Genomic DNA, 19,596 nt, shown 5'->3' on the forward strand with positions numbered 1-19,596 from the left:
ACAGCTGAGAGAATCGAAGCGATGCGGGTCGGAGAGAGTCGCGCCCGCATCGATACCGAATCCCAAACGACACCCAGAAAAGTGGTCTTCTGGGAAGGAGATAATACACTTTTCTTTGCGTTCAGCCTCAACCCCAACTTTCTGATATGAGCGAGGACGACATCTCGATGCCGAACCGCCATCTGCTCGGTCTGAGCTAAAATCAACCAATCGTCGATGTAATTGAGAATACGAATGCCCTGAAGCCTCAGAGGCACTAGTGCTGCATCCATGCATTTCGTGAAAGTGCGGGGAGATAAAGCTAGGCCAAACGGAAGAACCCTGTACTGGTACGCCTCGCCCCCGAAGGCGAACCTCAGGAACTTCCTGTCTTGTGGAAGGATGGACACATGGAAGTATGCGTCCTTCAGATCTATCGTGACAAACCAGTCCTCGGACCTGATTTGAGACACGATCTGCTTGATAGTGAGCATCTTGAATTTTAGCTTCCCTACCGAGCGATTCAATATGCGCAGGTCTAAAATTGGACGCAACCCCCCATCCTTCTTTGGAACGATGAAATATCGGCTGTAATAACCTGACTCCAAACTGGGAGGAGGAACCCGTTCTATAGCCTCTTTTTGAAGGAGCGTTTTCACCTCTTGTTCCAATACCAGAGCCTGCTCGGGGCCCACCACTGTGTGCAGAACCCCTCTGAATTTTGGTGGACGACACCTGAACTGGATAGCATAACCCTTTTCTACTGTCTGCAGGACCCAATGAGATATTTTTGGAAGGCTTTTCCACTCTGCCAGAAATTCTACTAAGGGTACCAGCCTCTCGAGACTGGCCTCTGGTGTAACTTGAGCAGCAGACGCAGCGCCCTGTAACGGCGCACCGGCAGGGAACAACTGGTCTGACCGCTCTGAGACCCTCCTCAGAGGGAGCGAGCGTCCCTCGGGAAAGCGCTCGCTGGGATCGTCTGTGCCCCGGCATAAAAGCGGGGTTGGCAGAACGAGCCCCTGAGGGCACCGAGGAGGAATGGGCACCGTAAAAAGAGGTGAACACCTTTCCGCCTCGGTGGGGACCACCCTCAGCATCCTGAACGGCTTGGCGTCAGGACTTCTTCTTAGCCGAAGCCTTCTTAGCCAATATAACTGTCCTCAGATCAGTTCTACTGGGAGAAGGCTTCGGCTGAGAGAGTCGCGGCTGAGCCCACTGTCCAGCAGGGGGAGCACGAGACGCGACACTCTGCCTCTGCTGCGCTCTATGTAATGAGCTCGAAGACGGCCGGGGCTGCTCCCGCCCAGCAGCCCCAGGGACATGAACTTTAAGGGGAAGAAACTTTTTAAAAGCTGCAGTTTGTTTCTTTTCTTCTTGGAATTTATCGATAACTGAATTCACAGCATCACCAAACAACCCCATGGGAGAAAGAGGAGCATCTAAAAGAAAAGCTTTTTCTCTCTCTTTAATATTAGTCTGATTTAACCACAAATGTCTTTCTGCGGCCACCAGAGCTGCCATAGAACGACCCATTAATTTGGCCGATTCTCTGGTGGCACGCAGGGATAAATCAGCAGCCTGACGCAGTTCGCGAACTACGTCAGTACTGACCTCCTCACTCTCACTCATGTCCCTTAGCAGATCAGCCTGGTATGCCTGCAAGATTGACATAGTATGCAGACATGACGCAGCCTGACCTGCTGCCGAATATGCTTTACCCACCAAAGCCGAAGTGTTTCTTAAAGGCTTGGTGGGTAATGCCGGTGCCTTAAAAGATGATGCTGCTTCGGGGGAGAGATGGCTCGCAAGCGTCTCTTCCACACGAGGCAAAGCACCATAACCATGAGCCTTGGCTCCCATAATATTAGCGTATGTTGAAGTCTGGGGACTAAACACTCTATATGACACCGGTTTTCTCCATGATTTCGACACCTCGGTGTGGAGATCATGGAAAAACGGCAGGCACCGGCGTGGAGGCTGCACACGTGACGGCAAAAATCTCTCATCCAACTTTGATTTAGAAACAGACTCCTGTCTAGTCACTGGCCATTCAATATTAAGTTTTTCAACAGCTCTTGTTAACACCTCCATAAGCTCATCACTCTCAGGAGTGTGGGGTGGCGAATCCTCCACATCTCCCTCAACACTAACAACATCAAGTTCCTCAGAACTGGATAGCTGCAGCATTGGTGCCTCAGCCCGAGCGGAAGAAACCGCAGCGCGTGCTTCCGAACCCGGGACTGAGGCACTGGATCTCACAGGTGAAGGGAGAGATAAGGCAGAGCCCGTCTCAAACCCCGCTGTGAGATCCATCTGCGATCCCCACGATAAGCGCCGCCGCTCTGCCTCGGCAGAAGCGGGACCCGAACCGCGGGGAGCGCGCACCGAACCGCTCTCCTCAAAGAGCGATCGGCGGGAGCGGAGCGTCCTTAACGGCAAAGGCTCGCAATGCTCACAGTCTGCTCCCTCGAGAGCAAACTGGGCATGCTGAACTCCCAAACAAACAACACAAAGATCATGTGTATCCCCGCTCGTTAAATAACGCGAGCAGGGAGGAACACACTTTCTAAACTGCTGTTCGTCCGCCATAATCTCTCAATATATATATATATAGGGATAAATTGTTTGTGTGGTGCAGGGTATGTAAGACAGACAATATCACACAGGGACAGATTCACATGTAGCGCGACTGAAAGCACAGAAGCTAATGCGCTTGAGTTTTTGGGGTGCTTTATAGTTTCCTGGTCGATGACGTCACCCGCCTATGACGTTTCATCTCTCCATTGGGCTGATTCCATACGTGCTTCATGACGCACAACGCAGGGGCGTTCCCGCAGCGTTTGACGCAGCTCGAAGTTCCCTTGAAAGGGAACTATGTATGCCGTAAAGCAGTTGAATTTTGTAGTTATTTTTGTGCTCCGGTTACTACCCGAAACCTGAAGTTACATAGTGCCAGTAAAAGCGATACATACCACGTCAGGCTATGGCAGACGTGTCATTTAACCTATTGTAATTCGTTGTACCATCACAAGGGTCTTCGAAATATATTATGAAGGTTGAAAAATTACATAGTGTTACTTTAAATGTGGAAAGGGATTTAGCTGCAGAGCAATCTAATTAGGCCTAAGTTGTATTTTTGTGACTGGCAAACTAAAAAGATATTATAAGATAATAAAGATAATATAATTAAACTATTTATAATTATAATCAATTGTGGAAATTACATGCATTGAATTATTGAATTCATAATAATAAGGAACAAAAGAGCAAATTAAAGAGATTGGTGACTAGTTGTCACTGGCAATGATGGGTTTTTTGTACTAATTGACGATTCTTCTTTCCTTGTCTTGGAATCATCAGAATTGTTGTGAGTTATTATTGTTGATTGTATAGTTACAGCAAAAGGTCAGTATAAATATGTGTCAATAGTCTTCTTGATTGTAGTAAATGAAACTACTTCTTAAATGTATAAAAGGGGGTAGGCGTCAATAAGCTTAAGCTTCTGCCTATTCCTTTTGACCATCATATCCACGTTTCTATTTATTTACTTACGTATTTACTGCACATGTATCCTTCTTTAGTTTTGCTTACTGTGCTGAACCTAGTTACTATTTAGAACTATGTGGAATCCAGATGCTTAAATTAATAAAGGTGATGATGATGATGATGATGATCATCTGCAAGACTTGTGAAGTCAAAATATTATTGTTCTAGAGACAAAGTTAATTCTAGAAATGCTATGGGAGTATAAAGTTAATGAATGCAATGGTGACAGAACATGCCACCAAAGCAAATAGCTAAGTTACATTCATTTCAGGATTTGATTTGCTATGTCTATTTTCACTTTAATAACAGCAGCACTCAAGGTGACTTGAAAGACAAACTGAGGGTCGTGTTCTTTAGAATGATTTGAAATGTGCATCTTGTGCTTCAATTGAATCAAGGACATCTGTACCTAATTTATTTAACATTATAACTTTTCTTTGATTTAAATTGTTAAAAATTTCTAAACCTTTCTCTTTATTTCCTAATAATGTTAATAACACACCCCCTTTTTATTGTGGCATTGGTAGGCATTAGGCAATCTGAGAGGCTAACATTAGCAAGCTAGCTTTGAAAGCATGATAGCCCACACTCCCTCCAGAACCCATGCTCTCAAAATCCATGCCTCCTTCAAAACACATGAACGCACACAGTCTGCATAGTGTTATAAGAGATGGTGTTAAATGACCTCATGTCTCAAGCCACATAACATTACAATCATAATTAATATAAACAACTTACAGAACTCTAGTTGTATCACCTGACTGCTAAAGATTCATCTCGTGTTGATAGTGTTGACATAGAAACATAAATCCGAGTCTGAGGACGTGACGGGTAGAACGTCAAGGGTTGCCATCTCGTAGTTACTGTAACAATTGGCATGGCGTCAACGCAGCATAAGCTCGTTGTTGTGGTTCAGGAGGAACTATAAAAGGCAGCTGCTGTTTGTTTGTGGAGCTCGGTGACTGTCTGTCTACAACTCTAGATAGCCTTACAAAACGCGCTGATGACGTGTGATGTCTGCGCGAGGAGGTATGGAAATACATATGCTGACAGGCAGGTAGGAAATTCTGTTGGACCGAATGCAATTGATTGGATGAATATTTTTGGTCCTGTGACTGCCACAGAAGATATTTATTTAATATATAGACCACTTCTATTATTGATTGCTATCAGGATATTAAGAGTTTTAAACAGTATAACAAATAGTGTTTATAAAAGAAAATGCAGCTAACTTTAAGGCTATTCTGTGCCTGCACAAAATTCAGTGTAAAGATGCAATTACACATTAAAGCCAGACTAAATCATGCATACTCTGACCCACTTCAGCCTCTAGTATCAAATTAGACAGTTGCAATTTGATTGGAAATACATGTACTGTATGCCACCTCTGAGCAGCATTAAATAGTCGATGTAAAGACACACAAATGCCAAGGCAAAGCACTTCTGTGGCACTTTTGTAATATAAATTTGGCAAGATACAGTCAAATCTGACTATTGCAATAGTTTCAGCATTATTTTGCACATCAGATTCATGTATTTTAAATGCTATATACAAACACAACTCGTTATAATCAGTCATGCGGTGTTACAGTCTATTTGTAATGCAATGGAATTAATTTAGCATATAAAGCATAAGCCTTCAAGCTATCATGGGACAATGCCTAAATTATTAAGTTCTTACACGAGTTAATATATCAACACAAATCAATCAGCTTTGCCTTGTATCTGAGTTATGGGAAAGTCAGGGTTTGGTTCGGTTGTACTTATGGGCCATCTCTGTGGCTCCACTTTATAGCTGTGGCTTGATGGTTTGGCTCCTTTGCTCAGGAGGGTCTGTGAAGGACATTTACTGTTCTCCTCCTTTCATTCATCTCAAGCACTTTTGCAGAAAGTGCAACAAGAGAACAGTTTAGAAGCAGTGTTGGGAATAAGGGCACATGTGTTATGAAACTAATAATATAACTCATAACACTAATGACCAGGAAGTCCTGTAATTGTCTCTGGAAAAGTTCTGGAACATCTGGTCAGTCACATCATTCTTTCAACTAAATATTTGCCCATTGTCCCAAATTTTCAGCATACCGGTCCTTCACGGACAAGTTATTATCACTAATTGACACCATTTTGGTACATGTGACATCTGTGAAATCTGACCTGTGAATGGGATCATTGAGGGTCAGCAGCAAAGGCATTGGTTAATAAGGTGAGATTAAATGCATAAATAGGCTATATTGGTGTAATTTAATATATATTCAATAATTGCAGGTTTGTGTTATTCTCTGAGTTTGCATTTCACTGTTTTATTCATTTAGCAGAATATTTATATCTGTTTTCGTGCAAGTGAGATGAGTAAATACCTGCTCACTTTTAGTCTAGATAGAACTACAATAACCATCATGTTCACACAGCACACACAAAACCTCTGCACTTACTACTGATTTTTCTCAACATGAATGAAAATGGGTCAGTCAATAAGTGGGAAAACAAAGTAAATTGTGTTACTTATTTAAAGATATCTTGTTGTATATTTAAAAGTATTGCATTACTTTATTAGTTACTTGAAAAAAGTAATCTGATTACGTAACGTCTCGGTTACGTATGTAACCCTCGTTCCCTGAGTAGGGAACGGAGACGTTACGTCGGATGACGACGAATGGGGTTTCGCTTAGAAAGCCTATCAACTTCGAGTATTACAAAACGAGCCAATGGCAAAGAAATGCCATGGGTCTGCGGAATTTGCATGACGTAACTCCGCCCCACCTCGTGGGTATAAAAGGAGGACGCCGGCAACAGGCAGATATGTTTCTTCGCTGAGGAGCCAAGACTGAGCTCAGGCGATCCCCGCGGTACAGCGGAAAGTGGCAGGCAGACGTAACGTCTCCGTTCCCTACTCAGGGAACGAGGGTTACATACGTAACCGAGACGTTCCCTTTCGTTGTCACTCCGAGTTACGTCGGATGACGACGAATGGGGTTACCAGTCTAATCACGCCACCTTCTCAACTGTCTTCCAGTGCCCTGCGTAAATCTGAGATCCCTGTCGTGGGACTGGCACGGACGAAGGACTCCTATTTAGCACAGGAATACCAAGGTACACTGGGGAGCATATCCAAAGTTCAGGGGAAATATTCAATTACTGCCAACCCAGAGGGGGGGACTTAGAGAATACACATGTGACCCGAAGGAGACATGGAGAACACTGGGGTGTCCAGCCGCAGGTGGAATATTTCAACCCCAGGGGTGGCAAGATGGCTTGCCAAGGGAAAGACACATGCTCAAGAGGCTTACAGTGGAAATACACATGTGGGGGTCGCTCAGGGGAGGGACCATGCACACGGGAGGCACCTAGCCGACGCACAGGCAATAGACACTGGCGCCAACGTCAGGAGTGCTGGAGGAACTCAGGGCTTTCAGGGAAGCTCACCTGAGGAGAATATCGCACGCATCCAGTCCGTGGAGTGGAATGGCGAGCAAGCGAAGACACCTGAGCGGGTCCAGTACTAGCTGGTTGAAGCGAGTACACGAGAGGACACTGGCTCCACTCGGAGATTGTAGAATCTGGCGAATGTGTTAGGTGTCGCCCAGCCTGCAGCTCTGCAGATGTCTGTTAGCGAGGCGCCATGCGCTAGAGCCCAAGAGGATGCCACACTCCGGGTGGAGTGGGCAGTCACACCAAGGGGGCACGGTCGACCTTGCTGCTGGTATGCCAAAGCAATGGCGTCCACTATCCAGTGAGACAACCTTTGCTTGGAGAGAGCCTTTCCCTTCAGCTTCCCACCATAACAGACAAAGAGCTGGTCTGAGGTCCTGAAACACTGCGTCCTGTCTACATAGGCGCGGAGGGCGCGTACTGGACAGAGCAGTGCCAAGGCTGGGTCTGCCTCCTCCGGGGGCAGCTCTTGCAGGTTCACCACCTGGTCCCGGAAGGGAGTGGTAGGAACCTTGGGCACATATCCAGGCCGGGGTCTCAGGATCACGTGAGAATAAGCCGGCCCAAATTCCAGGCACGCTTCGTCAACGGAGAATGCGTGCAAGTCCCCCACCCTCTTGATGGAGGCCAATGCAACCAGGAGCGCTGTCTTCATAGACAGGAACTTAAGCTCCACTGATTGCAACGGCTCAAAGGGAGCACTCCACAGGGCAGTTAGAACCACTGAGAGGTCCCAAGAGGGAACGAGAGGAGGGCGAGGAGGATTCAGTCTCCTCGCTCCTCTCAGGAACCTGATGATCAGGTCGTGCCTTCCAACAGACTTACCTTCGACCAGGTCATGGTGTGCGGCAATAGCGGCAACATAGACTTTCAGGGTGGAGGGAGACAGCCTTCGCTCCAGCCTATCTTGAAGGAAGGAAAGCACGACACTAATCGAACATCTCCGGGGGTCTTGTCGGTGAGAAGAGCACCAGTTGACGAAGAGGTTCCACTTCAACGCATAGACGTGTCTCGTGGACGACGCTCTAGCGGAAGTGATGGTAGCCGCCACCGTTGGTGGTAGGGTACTCAAACCTGCCTCGTCCTGCCCAGGAACCACACGTGGAGGTTCCAAAGATCGGGACGAGGGTGCCATAGGGTGCCCCGTCCCTGAGAAAGGAGGTCCTTCCTCAGGGGAATCGGCCAAGGAGGTGCTGTCGCGAGGAGTACTAGTTCGGAGAACCAGGTCCGGGCGGGCCAGTATGGCGCGACCAGAATGACCTGCTCCTCGTCCTCCTTGACCTTGCGCAGGGTCTGCGCAAGAAGGCTCACTGGGGGAAACGCATATTTGCGGCCCCGCGGCCAGCTGTGCGCCAGTGCATCCGTGCCGAGCGTGCCCTCGGTCAGGGAATAATACAGGTCGCAATGGGTCGAGTCGTGAGAGGCAAACAGATCTATCTGTGCGTCCCCGAACTGGTCCCAAATCAGCTGAACCGACTGGGGATGGAGTCGCCAATCTCCCGGGAGGGGCTGAAGCCGTGAGAGCTCGTCGGCTGCACAGTTCAGGGCTCCGGGGATATAAATGGCATGAAGCGACCTCAGATGCTTCTGACTCCATATGAGGAGGTGGCGGGCGAGTTGCGACATACGGCGGGAGCGTAGACCACCTTGATGGCTGATGTACGCTACAGTGGCGGTATTGTCTGAACGGACTAGTACGTGTTGGTTCTTGAGCACGGCCCGGAAGCGGCGCAAAGCAAGACGTACGGCCAGCAACTCGAGGCAATTGATGTGCCAGAGGCGGCGGGGTCCTGTCCAGGAGCCCGCGGCAGCACGTCCATTGCACATGGCACCCCAGCCCGTGGAGGAGGCATCTGTCGTTACAACGATGTGCCGCGAAGCTCGTTCCAGGGGCACTCCGGCCCGTAGAAAACTGAGGTCCGAACACGGGGTGAAGGTCTGACGGCAGGACGGAGTAACTGTTACTCGGAAGGTGCCGTGTTGCCATGCCCACCTCGGGACTCGGTCGCGAAGCCAAAGCTGAATTGGTCTCATATGAAGCAATCCGAGCGGCGTTGCCGCGGCTGCAGATGCCATATGCCCCAGGAGCCTCTGAAAGAGTTTCAGTGGAACCGTACTCTTGCCCTCGAACTGTCTCAGGCAAGTCAGCAGTGACTGCGCGCGCTCGCTCGTAAGCTACGCGGACATGGCGACCGAGTCGATATCCATACCGAGAAAAGAGGTCCTCTGCACGGGACAAAGTTTGCTCTTTTCCCAGTTGACCCGAAGGCCCAGACGAGCTAGGTGCCAGAGCACTAGGTCCCTGTGTTCGCATACCTGGTCTCGAGAGTGAGCTAGGATCAGCCAGTCGTCAATGTAGTTCAGGATGCGAACCCCGTGTTCCCGAAGGGGAACAAGGGCTGCCTCGACGACCTTCGTGAAGACGCGAGGAGACAGGGCTAGCCCGAAAGGGAGAACCGTGTACTGGTATGCCTGCCCCTCGAAGGCAAACCGAAGGAACGGTCCGTGTCGAGGGAGAATGGAGACATGAAAGTAGGCGTCCTTCAGGTCGATTGCTGCAAACCAATCCTGGGGCCGCACACATTCGAAAATGCGTTTGGCAGTGAGCATCTTGAACGGCAGCCTGTGAAGGGAATGGTTCAGCACACGCAGGTCCAGGATTGGCCGTAACCCACCGGTTTTCTTGGGGACAATGAAGTACGGGCTGTAGAAGCCGGTCCTCATCTCGGCCGGAGGAACGGTCTCGATCGCACCCTTCGCCAGCAGGGTGGCGATCTCTGCTCTCATGATAGGGGCGTTGCCACCGACCAAAGTGGAGCGGACTCCCCTGAAGCGGGGAGGAGACCGCGCGAACTGAATCGCGTAGCCGAGCCTGATCGTCCGTGCGACCCATCGGGACAGGAGGGGAAGCTCTAGCCAGGCTCCCAAGAACTGTACCAGCGGGGTCATACGGACCACAGACTTCCCACCGATGGTGCAGCAGGGCGGATTGACTGGCCCGGACGTGGACGGCATAGCGGCCCGGTGGGGGGGCACAGTCATTAACCGCGCCCTGACAGAGGAGACCAGGGAAGGAAGTACGTTCCACGGGGGTCTGCTCTGCCAGGGGGCTGGCGACAGAGGCGGAAGAGAGCGGCACGGTCCGGGGACGGCGCGCACTGTCAACCGGCTCTGGGACAGAGGGGGACGAGGGGTGCACGGCTCGGGGGCGGCACACCGTGTCGTCCGAGAACTCTGTGTGCTCAGGGATGGAAATGTTACTTCTTTCTTTAACCACATTAGGGTGCTGCCCACCCGTGGGTGAGCAGCGGGGAGTGGAGAACAAAAGATTCTCCCCTGGCCATCCACCGGGGGAAGGAGTGGTCCTGCTACCATCTCCTGAAAAGTAATCTTCAGCATCCCTGAGCAGCCCGTCTCAGGAGCGCCGCTTGGCCCGGCGTTTAGCAGGGGGCGGGGCTGGAGAGGGCTGGGGCGCCTTCTTACGGCTTCCTCCGCGACCGGGCCCGGGTGGAGGCTGCTGCTTGGGCCGGGCGGGAGGGGCGGGAGCCGCAGGAGGGCGCCCTTGGCGGCGAACAGACTGAGAGATCTGCCCGGTCGGCTGGGTGGAGGCAGCAGCGGGCCGTCGGGGCAGAATGTGCTTAATGGCCTCAGCCTGTTTCTGGGCGGTGGAGAACTGTTGGGCGAAGTCCTCCACCGCACCGCCGAATAGGCCGGCCTGGGACATGGGGGAGTCGAGCAGGCGAGAGCGCTCAGCGTCCGGCATGTCAGCCAGGTTCAGCCATAAGTGTCTCTCCTGGACCACAGCTGTGGACATCACCAGACCCAGGGAGCGTGCGGTCACCTTCGTCGCCCGGAGGGCGAGGTCGGTGGCAGCGCGCAGCTCATCGAAGAGCCCTGGGTCCGTCCTACCCTCGTGCATGTCCCTTAGCATCTGGGCCTAATAGACCTGCAGAGTGGCCATGGCATTCAAAGAGGCAGCCGCCTGTCCCTCCGCTCTGTAGGACTTCGCCACTAGGGTAGACGAGAACCTACATGCCTTGGATGGGTGCTTAGGCTCGCCGCGAGAAGAAGCACTCTGAGGACACAGCTGCATCGCAACAGAGCGCTCAACCGGGGGGAGCCCAGTGTACCCACGGGCGGCTGCCCCATCGAGGGGAGGAAAGGCGGATGAAATCAACGAGCGGTCGCGGGAAGACATGGGAGTCTTCCAGGACTTCGAGATTTCATCATGCACGTCCGGGAAGAAAGGTATTGGGGCAGGCTGAGGACGGGAAGCCGCAGCTGCACCCAAAAACCAATCGTCCAGCCGCCCGGGAAAGCATGGCCGTCATCTCTGGATCGGACTGAGCCACAGCCGTATTCACACCCGAGGGTGGCAGCTGTGACGAGTCGTCACTTCCAGACGAATCAGACCCGCCTTGTGATGCTGCGATTGACATCACATCTTCCTCTGGAGCGCCAAAGGACACCCGTGGGACCTCATAGGACGGTCCCGCGGGGATCCCCTGAACGCTCGCGGGTTGCAACACTGGAGAAGGTGCTGCGGGGGACAGACGAATAGTCGGCGCTTTGTTCCACACAGTCACCCTCAGATCACCCTGGTCACCAGCCGAAGTAGAGCCTCTCGAGGAGGCGCTAGATCGGGGTGTGGATGAGGGGACTCTCACTCTTGCGAGATCATTGAGTCTCGATCTAAGTGTTGCGATGGTCATGTTCCCACAGAAAGAACATGACTCATCCACGAGCGCTGCTTTAGCGTGATTAAAGCCCAAACACACCAAGCAGCGCTCGTGCCCATCAGAGTCAGACACCAGCCGACCGCAACCAGAAGTGCACGGGCGAGGCATCTTTAAAAAGACGTGCCGCGTGCAAGCTCTTTTTGTGAGAGAAACTCAGTGCTGAAGCGCCCGCGGAGAACACACTCGCTGGCAAACCACGCTCAGATAAGCAGGAAGTGTGCACTCGCCGGGAGATCGCCGTCACACCAACACTGGAGAGTTGCTCGTCTCGTAAGAAGCTGACAATCAGAGATAGCTTAAGGAGTGAAGAATTACACTTGGCTCCTCAGCGAAAACATATCTGCCTGTTGCCGGCGTCCTCCTTTTATACCCACGAGGTGGGGCGGAGTTACGTCATGCAAATTCCGCAGACCCATGGCATTTCTTTGCCATTGGCTCGTTTTGTAATACTCGAAGTTGATTCCGGTTGATTCCGTTGCTTTCTAAGCGAAACCCCATTCGTCGTCATCCGACGTAACTCGGAGTGACAACGAAAGGGAACTAGCGTTACTTGATTTGTGTTACCCACTGACACAACACAACGAGAGTATTTCTTGTGTTTGTGACAATTAAATGGCAAAAAAGAATAAAATAACAGCATAAAATGGCATCCAATTTGAAAATAGGTGACGTGATGCAAAAATGAAGGTATCATTATATAAACTTAGTGTTTAATGTTAAAGATTGGTTATACGTTTGACATATCTCCATGCTATGCTCATTGGAATCAGGACTTGCTTCCATATTGGAACTGACGTCAAATGACGCGTCTCGCTGATCGATCTCGGGGCTGATCGATCTACCTCGAGTTCTCAGGTTGGATGTCCGACTTTGAGCGGTGTTCCAGATGTTTTTTCCTAGTAGAGGGTTTGCACAAGCTTGCTTTTAGAAAGAAAAGTTTAGAAATGACGAGCTTCCTCGCGAGAAATGTTACTGCAATCCGTTTTGAATCTTCACTCGACTGTCGAAGTTGGGTAAAAAAAATATGCCTTTTCACTTCCCATTTTACATGTCACATACGACAAAGTTCCAAAATGTACCACAGTTTGGTGTTTTGGACATGATCCAGAGGACCATTTTTGGAGGTGTATTATATTATATTCATTATATAATTGCAGCTTATATTCATATTAGTGTTTATTTCTTTGATTCAGTGCATTTGTGTGATGCCAAAGCTCTATGTGATATCTTCAGAGACATGATCATGAAGTAAATAATCCTTATTCTGGCCATGGTCTGATTGTTGTCATAATTCTAATGTTTAGCTGATTATTATTAGCAGTTTCTCTAGCAATGATATTTACTTTTTCATGCAAAGAATGCATTTTACGCTAATAAAAGACATTCATTTATGTTTAATATCAGTATTGTAAATTAGCAGTGTATGACTGAATGAATACGTTTAACTCTTATGTATCCTAAAATAGGCATGATTGATACCATGCCATAGATATTTATAAAAATGTACTGTATTTTTGTGATACTTAAATATATTTTAATATAATTTACTTTAATGTTTTAGTATTTTAATATTCTAATAAAATAAAAGATCTTTCTAAAGAGCTACTTAAACTTTATTTGAGTCAGTTTCTGGTGTTTTTAATTAAACAAGTATTGGATACTTTATGATTTTTGTGACGGGCTGACTATACATTATCCATGGCTTAATTTTACAGTAAGACCTTTAATACTTCTATTACAGTTTATGACCAAGCATTAATCTATTGATATCTGAGCACATTTTTAAATAATGTTTTTGGTTTTCTTTTCTAGTTATCTGGCTCTGAACACCAAATTATTCTTGAGCAAAGGTTAAATATAATACAAAACATAATTTACCTAATGGTTGCTAGGCTAACTGCTATTGTTTTGAGCCGATATAAGTGAAACGTCCTCGTTGACCTGTTCAAGGACTGAAATAAAAGCTGAGAGATGTGGTTTGGGGTGGGTTTTGCGCTCTCATCCATTCCCAGAGATTACCTAAACCTTTGGGTTAGGGAGGAACTGAATAATGTGACAATCCAGTCCAATTTCAGTGAAAATTAATAGTCAATATTGGGCCGCTGTAGAAGGCTAGTTCATTAAGAGTTATAGGTATATAAATAAACCCATCTCTTTTACACACTCACGCACACATACTATTTGCCTCTTGTTAAACCATTTCATCATCAGCTCCAGATGTTCCAAACCCTGCCTGCTTTGGCTGCTTTAGAGCCCTGGATCCCACTAACAATGGAAAAATAATGAGAGAGGGAGAAAGACAAGCATAGAGATGAGCGAGAGGAGGACAGAGGCAGTGCCTAATATCTCACATCATTTCATTGCAATTAATAATTCTAAACATATACAGTAATGAGGTACAGTAGTTGGAGTAGCACCTTTAAAGAGATAGTTTAACCAAAAACGTCTCGGTTACACATGTAACCCTCGTTCCCTGAGCAGGGAACGGAGACGTTCCATCGTGACGACAAATGGGGTTTCGCTTGGAAAGCCTATCGACTTCAAGTATTACAAAACGAGCCAATGGCAAAGAAATGCCATGGGTATGCGGAATTTATAGCGTATAATAGGCATAGCGTATCGCCGCCCCACCTCGTGGGTATAAAAGGAGGACGCGGGCAACATGCAGATATGTTTCTTCGCTGAGGAGCCAAGACTGAACTCAGCCGATCCCCGCGGTACAGCAGAAGTGGCAGGAAGAAAGACACATGCTCAGAGAGGCTTACAGTGGAAATACACATGTGGGGGTCGCCCAAGGCGGGAACCATGCACACGGAGGCACCTAGCCAACGCAAAGGCCTAGACACTGGCATCGACGTCAACAGTGCTTGAGAAACTCAGGGATTTCGGGAAGCTTACCTGAGGAAATATTCCACGTACCCAGTCCGTGGAGTGGAATGGCGAGTTTTATGTGTAGATGTATTATTTTATACTTGTTCCAGAGCAATACCAGTAAGAAGACATAGTGCTATAACAAAATATTGCTAAGCAGCAAAAATATCCATATGCTATGGATACTACTGTGTAGGTGTTTTACACTGTGAATATATTGTGGATTTTATAGCACAAATAAAAAATAAAATAATATAATAATAATACAGAACACCCTCTTTTAAATAAAAATGTAACAAAGTTTATTTGGTTTTAAATAGTAAAAAAAATCTTATACACTTCATACATTTACTAAAATCACATTGCATATGCTACTTAATTTGATATTTTTTTATCCATGAAATTTACACATTTCAAACAGTATTAAAGTGTAGCAAAGCACATTTCTCCAATGTACTTGACATACATTGTACTCTAACAAATGAGTAAAATATGGCAACAATGATCACGTCTATTTCATAACTAATATAAATTTCACATCTGAGTAAACCACTATCACTGATCACTGTGGGATAGGTTTGAGGGCAGGGCCTGGATTTTTAAACAGCATTACTATGCAAAAACATGATCATCTGGAAGCAATTTAATCTTTGGCAGAGTTACACATTATAACAACATGTACACCATTTGAATGAATCAATGGTCGTAGCTCTGCACTAGACATGGCATCATTGAAATAACATCTGGCACATTGACAACTGCATTAAGCAGAATGCCTTCATGAGGTAGTTACACTGAAACTAAAACATTAAATGGCATCTATTATGTTTTTATTTTATTTCTAACCTTTCATTTAGTGTGTAATATAGCTATTTATGCATAAACGTTATAAACAATGGCAATTTACAAACTAAGCACATCTAAGTCCACACAAAATGGAGTTCATCTCTCCAGCAGAAAACACCTGCCTGAAACACGTCATTTGTAGTCCTGTAGAGTGCTGCATTGATGATGTATTTTTGTAGGCCAACCCATAAGCTAGCATCACCCTAGTTCCCTCAACAAAAATCTGTCACCATGTTTCTCATTTGCATAATGCCCTCCTACTGGCTGCTTTGGTCCATCCTCAAAGAAACTAGGCTCGAGAAACAAAATCCAAAATCATGAAACCTAAACTATAAACACAATCCAAAACATGAAGCAAACCTTGAACGATAACTTGACTTGACTTGATGTTAAACCGCCCTGGCGTATTGAAACATGAGTATGGAACAGCAACTTCAATATATGGCAAGACAAGGCAAACATGAGAGCTTAAATCCATGCCCATTAATGTATTTAAGCCCTCATGTTTGCCTTGTCTTATTGTGTAACATGTAAAAAACATCCAATGAACAGACAGAACTAATGAAGCAAGAACCAATGAGAGTACGATACATGAATCAAAGTTAACAATTAAAACAACATGTACAAAGGAACCAAATGACAAGGGGCCTGTCCCAATACATACACTTACGGTCTTTGCACTTGTCCACTTATCTACTTATGACATATTTGCTGTATTTGGCCCAAGTGTCCAAGTGAGCGTGAAGATCGCAAGTGTGTTAAGAACGTTTGATTATCCAATGACTCACAGTCTTATACCCCAGTTTTACAAGACAACGCTTAAGTTTAGTCCCAGACTAAAATGCATGTTTCAGCTGTTTTAACTGAAAACAACTTGCACTGAAATCTCTTAAAATATGTCAGTGCCATTGATTTGTCTCAATATGCACACCGGTATTGTTTTTTAAGACACGTTAATAAAAGCTACTGAAATGCCCTACTTGAACCAAGACTTAATCTAAGCCCTGTCTGTGAAACCGGGCTAAAGTGTTGTAAAAATGCAAGTGTTTACAGAGCTTTATTTTGATTTTCGATACTTTGCATATTCAAAAATAAACCACTAAATGTCTGTTTCACATTTCACACTGTTTTCACATATGAACACAACTTTTGCAACTATAAACGAACCACACTACAGTCCCACAACTTCAACTTCACTATCACTAAGCTTCTGACAACTCTTTCAGTTTTTATCCAAAAACATTTTACCAGAACGTTTGAGTTAGACTAGTATATATGAGCACAATTTTAAGCATAATGATGCTGTAAAAGCGGACTGAGTTTACCTTTTCGGCGTGATGACTGACCCAGTTAGGAAGTCATCTTACACTAGTAGCAAATGTTTCGATTTTCATTAATAACACATTAGCTGATGCATCATCATTCAGTACATTCTTAAGTTAGCCTATATATAAATATGTCACAACCTAAAAATACATTCACATTGTTCTTAAGGGGGCAATCCTCCCTTTCATTTAATTTTATTTCATGTTATTTAATTTTATTTTATTTAAAAGTCAGATTCCAATGTGAGGTTTCAGTGCTTTACTACTGTAATTTTTAAGGATCACAATTATTGATCTTTGGCTTAATTCAAAGTCAGTCCCTCCAGTTTTTCGCGATTCTGCGATCGCTGAATACAACGCAAAATCAACAAAATGTCGCATTTTTTTTTGCGATCCTGCATAATTCCTAATTTAACCGCAAAATAATCACAAAAATTCAAAAAAAGACCTCACAAAACATTAAATTATAATCACCCAATTGAAATATCTTTAGTTAATTAAAGTTTCAATGCATTTTTACGTGGGAACATATATTGTGCACGCGTGATGTCTGTGTGCGGTCTGTAAGAAACATGGCGAAGGAAAATGCATCTCTCCTACCCTCTCACATAAGCGCCCAGGTTTTCATTGGGCAGTATGGCAATCTTATTAACGCGTTTAACATGATTGAATGACATAACAAAAAATATGATATGCTCGATGGTACTAAAAATAATTTTTAAAAGCGCAGTATACCGTGAAAGAGAACTAATTTCAGCCAGTCGAGTGACAGTCTGTCTCTGACTGCAAGTGTGTGTGTGTGTGTGTTTGTGTGTGTGTGTGTGTGTGTTTGTGTGTGTGTGCGTGTGTGTGTGTGTGTGTGTGTGTGTGTGTGTGTGTGTGTGTGTGTGTGTGTGTGTGTGTGTGTGTGTGTGTGTGTGTGTGTGTGTGTGTGTGTGTGTGTGTGTGTGTGTGTGTGTGTGTCTGTGTGTGTGTGTGTGTGTGTGTGTGTGTGTGTGTGTATGTGTGTTTGTGACTGACTGAATGACTGACTGCGTGTCACCGCCTGTCGGCCTAGTTAGAATATTGAATTCTCTTTATTGCGCTTGAACAAATACACATAGCTACAATTACTTCAAAATATTCATTTTGGCAAGCATTTACGTAAAACAATCAGTAATAACTGATTGGGACGTTTGTCATTACTGTAGTAGGTCTTAAAGTGACAGTAACCTAATTTACCTGCTGTTGTTAATGTTAATCAAGCAACAACAAAAGGCTACAGCACAATTTAAAAAAAAGTATTTGATTAGACCAAATAAACAAGCTTTATGCATTTTTTTTGTGATTTGTGTCATGTATGACTATTGTGCATCTGACAGAATACTATTATGGTAAATGTGATGTCCTAATTATAAAATATAAAAATCGCACATTTTTTCACAAATTTCTGGAAATTACCACCACAAAATCAGTCATTTTAATTGCAAAAATCACATAAAAAAATTGTGAAATCCTGGAGGGACTGCAAAGTCAATGGAATAATAGAAGCTGGCCTCACATCATTCAGACAGCTGCTCTGGGAGGATACTGGATACTTGAACGATTTCCCTCTGGGGAGGATAAAAATGTGTCTATGTAGTTTTTGAACTGCTGCTTTTAAATCTCAAACTTTGGCTATTCTTCTCAGCTTGTGAATCTTTATTGCCCCCTTGATGTTTGACTGTAAGTGTTCAATTTGTCTATTTCACCCTGCAGATCAGGAAGTGTGCAGCATCACTGGAATGAAATATATAACTTTGTGGAACATCTGGCCCATAAGTTCATAAGGTAGGCAAAAACAGAGTCTTACAAAAATGTATGTGTTTGCACGTAATTTTATGTAATCTTTTCTGCTATACTGTGTGTGGATGAAAAATTACCTGCACAAACACCACCTCTCTAAAACATGTTTAACTAAAAATATTTAGTGACTAGTTGCATCTTTAATTTCTAGTTGGCTTAATAAACGTTCTGTAAATAAATGAATTATATTTCACTATTAACACTTTAGAGATTCTACTAACAATAAGTATTTTACAACTAAATGTCAACTAACTCTCATTAGACTATTAGTAGACTGTCAGTTTAGGGTTTGTAGAATTTAGTCAGTTTCATCAAAATAAAGTGTTAGCAGACAGTCCAGTCGACTGGTAGTTAGCATGTAGTTGCAAAGTTACTTAGTAGAATTTTTAAGTGTTACCAAATAATTAATTCAAAATAATGAATAAATAAATAAATACATTTAAAATAAAATAATTTTAAAACTATAATATACCATTTCAGTTAATTAAAAATAGTGGAAATCTAATTTGAATCAAACTACAGGGCACCTGAAATTTGCATTGAAATAATAATTTAAGTAAAATATACATTTTTATACGTTATAATTTGTTATTACATATAGCCCACAGTTGCGGATGTCCTTCATTGTATTCTCCGATCAGGGCAAGATTTTGATGCAGCTTACAGAAGACAGGTGAGTAAACTTTATCTTCATTATTTACCTGTTTAACTCCAGCCGTTTGCACAATTGCATTGTGTTAACTTTCGCAGTCTTGAAGTGTTTTGACCATAGTATGAGTTTGTGCCAACAGAAGTTTTACAATTTTTCTTACCAAACAAAAAAAAGGAAAGAAGGCCAAATATGTGAGAATCGATTATGTGACAGTTAATGACCCATAAAGAACGACACATCTGCTGTGAACATTCCCTGGTCTTGGCGATCATCTCCAATCTTTAAAACAGCACTTCTATGACTTCAGCATGTGGCTTACAATTTCTAAAGAAAAGTCACTCTTGTGGGCTGCCAATGCCAAAATTCATTGTGACTAAGGCTT

At 45.2% G+C, this 19,596-nt stretch overlaps 1 protein-coding gene across 2 annotated transcripts in view; it reads left to right on the forward strand.

Moving 5' to 3' along the window:
* The window catches only part of antxr1a (ANTXR cell adhesion molecule 1a), a 106,079-nt gene that overhangs the window by 6,112 nt on the left and 80,371 nt on the right, over positions 1-19,596 (forward strand). Inside the window, exons 1-3 of one of the 2 annotated variants that reach the window (XM_077222782.1) lie at positions 4,487-4,557; positions 18,476-18,547; positions 19,164-19,235. In XM_077222782.1, the coding sequence (XP_077078897.1) occupies positions 4,532-4,557; positions 18,476-18,547; positions 19,164-19,235 (170 nt within the window). In that variant the 5' untranslated portion in view covers positions 4,487-4,531. Of the gene's footprint in view, positions 1-4,486; positions 4,558-18,475; positions 18,548-19,163; positions 19,236-19,596 lie in introns of those variants that run through there. The other variant, XM_077222781.1, reaches the window with a different exon arrangement.

This window comes from Siphateles boraxobius, unplaced genomic scaffold (assembly GCF_051911475.1).
Source record: "Siphateles boraxobius isolate OS27281-9 unplaced genomic scaffold, OSU_SipBor_1 9, whole genome shotgun sequence".
NCBI classification, from domain to species: Eukaryota; Metazoa; Chordata; class Actinopteri; order Cypriniformes; family Leuciscidae; genus Siphateles; species Siphateles boraxobius.